The following is an 8348-nucleotide window of genomic DNA, read 5'->3' as shown; positions in this document are numbered from 1 at the left end:
CTGTGGTCCTCCTTGCCTTCGTTTGGCCATGAAGATAAGTGCCCTCTAATGCAACTCTGCAGGCTTCTCCTCCTTTTCCCTCAAATTGACATGAACTGCTTTCATTTACACACACACACACACACACACACACACACACACACGTACGCACACTCACACTGAAGTGCATGGGGCTGAAATGAACTGCCTTCCTTTCATACAACCTTGAACTGAATTATATTCATTTAGTTTGGAAAGGATCCCAACACACACACACACACACACACACACACACACACACACACACACACACGCACACACACGCACACACACGCACACTCACGCCACACCCCTTCAACAAAAATGGACACTTATCGGGAGTCCTCATTTAATTTAATTACTCAACGTACATTTGATTTTCATATCTGAAATTGTGTCTTTTGAATTAATGGACATTTTGTGTGTACGACTGTATTTTAGTATGAACCATTACTTATGTTTGTGTGAAACACAGCTGACTTGATGAATTGTTTGGGGTTTAGCTTGTTGAGCATTTTGTAGCAGGCTATCTCTCCAACTGGTTCAAAGTAACATTGTCTTAAAGTGACCGGGTAGAAGTACGATTATTCTCCTGTCCGGCGCCCGACTCGTTCTTTGAATATCCCGAGGATTCCATTAAAAGTTGTTTAGTAACTAACTGGTTCCCCTCCCGGGATGCTGTGTTTCTGAGGTGTAGTTTACTCCAAATTCTCTCTGATCCCCTCAGGTTTGTGATGACGGCTGTTTGGTGTTTCACATATACCTTCATGAATGTGTCGTGAAGACGGCATGTTAACGTTTCAGGCATAAACATCCAGAGGTTTCCTTTGTTTCAATAGAATTGTCCACATTTCCTGTTTGCATTTCAGTGGGTGCAGTTTTCCTTTCCTGCACTGATAAGGAATATTACCCTCCCCCATTTCCACAAGGCGCTCATGTCAGCCCTCACTACACGAAGGGACTATTCTGCTTCATGGTGTTGAGACAATAATACAAATAATTATTTTTAGGGACATCCTTGTGCCGATATGATCTCATGTGAAATCTATATCGTCATAACGTGCTGAGGTAGAAATCCTAATTCACAAAGAGAGACTAATGCGTATCCCATCATGCCCCACAACCTTTATTTCTCTTTAACGAAGACCAGATGATGCATGACGCCATAACACTGAATGAACACTTTGCATTTTCCCCAAACATGAGAGAGAGGGAACACGTTTGTCAGACAACAACGTCTCTTGTGACTTTATGAAATATGAATACATGTTTAGCAAAAAACAGGAATCACAAAAATAGATTTTTTCTTTTTTTTTTGGTCAGGGACAATAATTAATGGAGGATTTGGCATGAGGTCAAAATGTAGGACAAGATGTGGCACTGCAGCTTCAACAGACCTGTCAGCCGTTTAACAGCATCCTCGTCAGGTCACTGTGGACCATTAAAAGATAAACATGCCGCCAGTCGAACTAATCATAAAGATCTCTTACCACACAAAGACTGATTTTCTCATTTCAGAAGCAGCATGTATTCAGGTTTTAGTCTGCTAATAAATAAACGTTTCCCTTTACAAAATGATTCCATCTTACTGTGTTTTGCACTTTTACAGAAAATACAGCCGAGAGCAAAAAGTCTGACATCAGGACTGTAAAACAAGAAAACACGACGAAAGAGCAAAAACGAAAAATACAAAAGAGATATAAAAACCTGACAATCCAAACACTGGTGAGGTGGGAGTGTGCGGTGACGAGGTCCGTTTTCTTTTCTTCTTTTCTTCTTTTTTGTGCCGAGCATTGACCTGCTTTTCTCTGTGAACACTTAGACCTACATGGAAAAAAGACAAAAACGCACCACACGACGCTGGCAGACATTTGGGAAAACCGCTCATTGACTCCCGACTGAATCCCATCCTCTCCAGAAGTCACTGAACTAACGACGAGTCCGCGGTGTGAACACATACAGCTTAGTGACATACAGTACAAACCACACAGTAATCCCGTGTTAAACGACACACAAAGAAAGCAATCCACTGGACACGAGCGCGCACACACACACACACACACACACACACACACACACACAGAGAGAGTCCTCGCAGAATCAACAGGACAGTCGGGCCTTCCTGCTGAAGGGCTCTGCTGTTTCCTATTCTTTCCAAAGAATAACAAGATAAACAAGGCCCAGTACATCAAGTATACCTTGTGGCTTCATAAAGTTCTCACTGCTTCATGTTCAAAGTAAAAAGTAAGTCCTTCTACAAAAATTTTTTTTTTTGCTGTGTAAACTTTTGCAACCAAAAGGCACTGTCTTATCTCCTCGTATAAAACATGCAGCCCGATCATTGATCGATCCCCACTCTTAACCCCCCCCTTCACTTGGATAGTCGGGACATTAATACTGGCATAGCCTCATCCTGCATTAACACAACTTGTGGCGTGATGGATCTCCACTGCAAATACTAGAAGAAAAAAAAAACATCCCCACTCTGTGTTGGCTCCACGTGCACGGCTCCTCGCGCCAAGATACCCGTGCGTCCCACGAGAAACGCTGCCCGTGAAGCCGCACTGCTGCAGTCTCCAGGGTTACCCCGATGTAGGCCAACGGTAATAACTGCTGAGGATAACGGCGTCATGGCAACACAACAGGCATTAAAAGCTCACGTTCCCTTTTGGAAAATGCACAGAGGTGAGCCTCTGTGCATTTCATCTCAGCTGGTGCATCCAGCTGAGATGAAATGATTAAAATGTAGAGACTCCGGTTTTCTGCCTCATCAGACGAGCCGAGACAAATCCAGATGTGCAGGCCCGACGTTCACTGGATCTGCTGTGCTTCTGTGCGATGAGATGATATCATGCTTTGAAAACTGGTCAAAGGGAGCAGGCTGCTAACATGTCTGAAATGAAGTCATCTATTAATGTCATAAGGTGGTGCAGAACGTGTTATGCAACAAGCGAGTATCAGCTTCGTCTGTGTATGAGGTATAAAAGAAGTGTCTCTGATGTCTTTTTAAACGCGCATTAAAAAAAAAATCCCTTTCGTCCTCCGCCTAAACGTTGCGCTTCCGCAATGTGAAATAAATTACACGACCACTAACGCTCTTAAAAACTAATCTACAAAAAACACCTTGCTTTCACTCGGCGCCCCACGTTTCCCTGTTCATTGCATCCGTGTCGGCGTCACGACCAAAAAGGGGTTCCCCGTGACATCGGCGACGTGTACGGCTCTGTGACATCAACTCGGCGTCCTGCTACATAAAGCCTGCGTCGCCGTCGCGAGTGACGGGCGCGCGGCGTGACATCAACGTTGGGAGCGGAGTTTTGGGGTCGAGGACTATATCTGAATGTGCGACGCGTTGGGGACGTGCGCTGCTTGCACGACGTCAACCGTCTCACTCCGACTCGTGTGCTTCTTGTTATCTTTGTGATTTGTAAAAGAAAACAGTTGATAATGGCTTTTAACCTGGATTCACCTCATTAGTGTGCTTCTTTAGGGCAGCGAGCGTCCTGAACAGTGTGCACATTCAGTGTAGGACACACACACACACACACATATAAGCCTGGAGGATACATCTGCAAACCCCAGAACAAGGGGAGGTGCCACTGTTGTTGGAGTGTAGCATTATTTCATTACATAAAAAATGTGTGTGTGTGTGTGTGTGTGTGTGTGTGTGTGTGTGGCTGGGTGAGTTTCGTAGAAACGTGGGTCACTCATTGAGGATGGAGTCTGGTCTGTCGTAGCCAAAGAGCCTGAAGTCGGGTTCATACAGCTTGTAGAGTTCCCTCCGAGCCTCGGCAGACACTGTGCTGAACCAATCGGACTCCCAGGTGCTGGCCGTGAGGTTCCTGTGGGAGGTGGGGAACTCCACCACGTTGTCCACCCGCAGCTGGCGCAGGAGGTGCTCGGCGTCCTCCTCCGCCGTCTCCAGGTGGCCCACAAAGTCGTACTGAATCTGGCACGGGTGGCACAGCCGGTACACCTGCCGCCAGTGCTCGTTGAAGGGCATCTCCTTCTCCGTCTGAGGGTCCAGGAGGTACTGGATGAAGTTGGAGAAGGAAGGGTGGATGCCCCCGCCGAACGCCTCGTCCACGGAGGCCGGAGGCGTCGGCTGGTTGGCGTAGCGGCGCAGCATGACCTGTGCGAAGCGCCGATAGAAGTCCTCGTTGCGCAGCTCGAATTTATTCCGGTAGGCGGAGATGAGGCGCACAAAGGGGTCCCGCACAAAAATGAACTTGGTGTATTTCTTCAGCTTCACCTTCAAAAATGGAATCACAGAATCACTAACGGTGAATGAAAGCTAGCAGATGGGATATAAGATATATGGAATAGTGATTATACAAACCTTCATGAGGTGCCTCGCAAACTTGCCGTATCGCTTCCAGAACTTGTTGAAGGTAAAGTGCATGCTGCTGTTGTGGACCAGGTCCCTGGGGATGGCCAGCGGGTCCCTCTGGGGGACGCCGTCCCGCAGCAGGCTTTCACTGAGAACGATCATGATGCGCTTCCAGTTACTGCACGCGACCTAAGAGGGGGGAGCATGAGTAGAAGTCCAGTCAGTATTCATTAGTGTGTCGTATGGATGGGAGAAAAACACACTTAAAACTACAACCCAGTGTTCCAGCTCTTGTTCACCATTTATTGTAAAGAGCACACATCGCCATGAGTGTAATTTGAAGTATTTGATCGTTTAGAGAGAAAATAAAGTCCTGCCAGACTTGCATCGCAAGTGCGCTAAACGTTAACGTTAAAGCAGTAAATGTGTCCGCTTGCCTTGGGAACATAGCAGTAGATGACGCCGTGCCTGTCGTCCACGATCAGGTGGTCCAGCTCCCTGTTGGGAATGTCGTCGAAGGAGCGGTTTTTGCCAGGAAACACCACGCTGTCGTTGGCGCACATCTCCTGGAGTAACCTCCGCCGCTGCTCCTGGTCGTAGCGTTTGGTCAAGCACAGACACGTGAATTGTTAGCGATTTAAAGCGATATCTTTGTTCATTTCTTCTTTCCATTGTTCCTCACTTTAAGGTGTACAGCCACACGGGGGGTTTTCACGTATTCTGTGGTTTGGTTCAGTTTAAAATGACGCGAGCACAGCATGCAGCTCGCTCACCGACACCCTTCAATATTATTCACGAACCGTGTTGTTTATACCTGTGGAAAAGGCTCAGGCCTTCAATACACATCGAGTCCTACCAGTACTATTGAAGACAACGATGATAATCAGATAGTCACCTGTCTCTCCCGGAGCTCGGCTGCCACCGGGGTCAGGTGGATCTTCCACTCCCGCCGCGGTACATACCGCTCCTCTGCTTTCTCCGATTGGTTGCTGGCATCCGCGGGGGCGGTGTCTGTGGGCTCGCCGGTCCCCGGCTCCAGGAACTGGTTCACGAACGCGTCGATGTCGGACAGGAAGGACGGCGTCCGTGAGGTTTGAGGCTGATGATGATGAGGATGAGGAGGAGGAGGGGGGTGTGGGATTTTGGGGCCCGGCGAGACGGGAGTGTGCAAGTACAGGTGGGAGGCTCCGACGTCGTCCCAGTAGATGATGATCAGAAGGATCATGAAGGCCGAGCCCAGGACCACGAAAATACGGAACATCCTGGACGTTCCCATAGTGACTGTTGCTCTGCTACAGGATCACCACAGCAACAGAGTCAGGGTCCGGGAGCTCTCTCTCTCTCTCTCACCATGGCGATAGATGGGTAGGTAGATGGCGACTGAAGCGGAGGCTGGTGGGCTCATCGTGACGCCGCTGTGCTGCAGGAATGTGCTCTTCGGGAGTGGAACTGGCCATCCGTGAATGAACCCTCACCTCTGCTCCATGCCTGCTGCACCCTGCGCACACACACACACACACACACACACACACACAGAGAGAAGCACCGTTACACATTCAATCTCTCTCTCTGTTAGATAACCAGATATGTGCTGGCTCGTCTCCTCACCGGCTAGCATTTCAACACCAAAAACACTTTAAAAACAGACATTATTCCTTTTAAATGTGATGTTTTTGGTACGTTTGTAAGCACATTTGACACAGATAAGCTCACAGAGACGCAGAGAAGAGAAGAAATACACTTACGCATTAAGTATAGTGATAGAGAAAGGCTGCGGACCAACACTTTGGAGATCATTTAAGTGTTTTTCAAATGTTTCTAGGTAGAGCTTCACACTTACCAAAGCATACAGGTAATTAGAAAGTTAAAGATTGTATGTGAGCGGCGTATTCTTGCTCTTCTGTTACTAATAAAAACAAACAAACAAGAGCCTTAAAACAAGAGCAATAAGAGCAAGTCTGACAGTTTATTGGCTTCCACTGCGTTTCTCCTTCACCTCTCCGCGTTGACTTAACTCCCACTCCTTCCCGGCAGTAAAATCACAAATGGTTGTCAAATGTGTGCATGCCTCTGGGCTCTGCATACCGTGAAGTAATAACTTTTTGCTTTGCACAAGTATCCCGCTGTACCCATACCAGGCTTCCTATGGATTATGGTATGGCATCGGCACACTGGAATACCGAGCACCCCCCCACACACACACACACACAAGTAATAAAAGCCTCAATGTTAGCAGCCTTTGAATGACGGCCAAATCCCAAAAACTAACCAAGAAGATACGTTCTGCATGTCGGGGAAAAAGACAGTGAAGCTCACTGTGCTCATGCAATGCACTAGAGAGCTCTGCAGAGAGCTGCAGAAGGACGGCCCGTGTCCTCTTCTACCTCTGCAATCATAAATTCATGATTCGTGTTTCTTAATTGCAGTCTATCATCTCCTTCCGCTGCACTTTAGAAGTCGCAGGGCGTCACTGTTTTCATTCCGACGCTCTCCTGCAGCAGTGCTCACATTATTTCCTCTTTCACCGGAGCAGAGAGGGGACCATTGACACGGAAAGTCATCACTGGCCCCTCCAGAGGCGGCAGGGCTACACTCTTCCTCTTCTGCACAGCAACCAATCCACTGCTGTGCTATAAAGGACATTAAATCAGGCATACGGGCATCAGGCATTTGAATTTATTCAAATAAGAGTCCTTTATTTTAGTATTTCTATTTCAGGTTAAACTGCAACTCCACTACAACTAAACAGAGACCCTTAGAAATTAAGATTTTGTCTTTACACGACGTGATGATTTTAAAAACTATGATGCTCTAACTATGATACAAAAAATAGATGCACCTTGACCGCCTATAATAACATAATGTATACAATATAATAACACGTTTACGCATGGAGCACTTTTACTTGAGATGTGCTATTTAAACGCAGGACTTTCGCTTGTGATAGTTTGTTTTTAAGTAATCTGACCACTTCCTCTGTCTACTGCAGACACATGGACGGTAGTTTGAAGCATTAGATCAATATCTGGGGACATAGAGGAAATGCTGAACACGCGCTTTTTTTTTTTTCTTCCCCTTTTTTTTTTTTTTTTTTGGACTATGAATATTTTTGGACTTTTCCACTCGCAAGCGCCAGCATCGCGTCAACAAGTCTCAACGTGATTTAAAGTCACGCTGCGAGCTCTAAATGGTCATATCGTGTCCGTGGTCAGTGAAGTTAGTGAAGCACCACATCAGCGTGTCGGTGTCAGGCCTACAGCTGAAGCGGCCGAGCCGTCTCTGCTGACCCGGCCGAGGATGAATCGCACCGTCCTGTCCGCAGCAGCCGCCAGCAGATGCCAGAGACCGAACACAATGTCGCCTTTGACGGGGAGAGCGGCGCCGCGTGAACGGGGCTGTTCCTTCACACCGGGAGGCTTTTTTTTTTGGGGGGGGGGGGGCGTCGCGTGAAGCCGTGAGTCCAAATTTACGTGGAGACAAACGCAGAGTAGCAAGAAAAAATAAATAAATGCGAGCTTCCGCGCAGCCCGTGTTTTTATCAAAAGACGCTATCAGTGTACAGCGGGGTCTAGGTGTCAAATGCACCGCATTGAGCAAAGGTGCGTGCAGGAACACGCTGCTACCGCCGAGGAGAGACATGTTGGGTTACTTCATAGATTTATTGCTAATAATGTCAAAGACGAGTAAAGAAAAAGCGACAATTTCTCACCTCTTCTTTTTTTAGTGCCCGCGAGCTCCCAGCGCCGCGTCAGCTGAGCCTGTGATGCGAGTCCTCTTTTCTTTCTCTTTTTTTCACGGAGAGAGATGGAGCGTGAACACGCAAAGCAACGCGAGAGTTTGTAGTTGAAAGTTTCTGCAGAGTGAGCTCATGAGGGGGAAATGTTTCACTTTTTTTTTTTTTTCTGGGTCAGCTCCAGCACAACATGTCTCTCTGCTCAGGGATGATTTATGTAGACAGCCCCCAGCCCCCCCCCCCCCCCCCCCCCCTCCCTCCTCCTCC

At 47.5% G+C, this 8348-nt stretch overlaps 1 protein-coding gene across 1 annotated transcript; it reads right to left on the bottom strand.

Annotated features, from left to right (window-relative positions):
• Positions 1 to 1156: 1156 nt before the first annotated feature.
• Positions 1157 to 8078, bottom strand: LOC306708950 (carbohydrate sulfotransferase 12-like). The gene is made up of 5 exons (XM_079176929.1): positions 8058 to 8078; positions 5244 to 5846; positions 4786 to 4938; positions 4358 to 4537; positions 1157 to 4270 (listed from the first exon to the last, which is right to left on the bottom strand). Exons 2-5 carry the CDS (start codon positions 5622 to 5624, stop codon positions 3722 to 3724), a joined length of 1263 nt encoding a protein of 420 aa, XP_079033055.1. The 5' UTR covers positions 5625 to 5846; positions 8058 to 8078; the 3' UTR covers positions 1157 to 3721.
• Positions 8079 to 8348: the final 270 nt, after the last annotated feature.

This window comes from Pholis gunnellus (assembly GCF_910591455.1).
Source record: "Pholis gunnellus genome assembly, chromosome: 17".
Lineage (NCBI taxonomy): Eukaryota > Metazoa > Chordata > Actinopteri > Perciformes > Pholidae > Pholis > Pholis gunnellus.
This window is presented reverse-complemented; position numbering and strand designations above follow the sequence as displayed.

What these genes read in the sequence shown, in the direction of transcription:
- LOC306708950 (XM_079176929.1), bottom strand. Translation starts at nt 5,624, where the DNA reads ATGGGAACGTCCAGGATGTTCCGTATTTTCGTGGTCCTGGGCTCGGCC. An exon ending in CCGAGCTCCGGGAGAGACAG is followed by an intron (nt 4,939 to 5,243) that starts GTGACTATCTGA and finishes CGCTACGACCAG; the next exon opens with GAGCAGCGGCGGAGGTTACT. An exon ending in TCTACTGCTATGTTCCCAAG is followed by an intron (nt 4,538 to 4,785) that starts GCAAGCGGACAC and finishes CCCCCCTCTTAG; the next exon opens with GTCGCGTGCAGTAACTGGAA.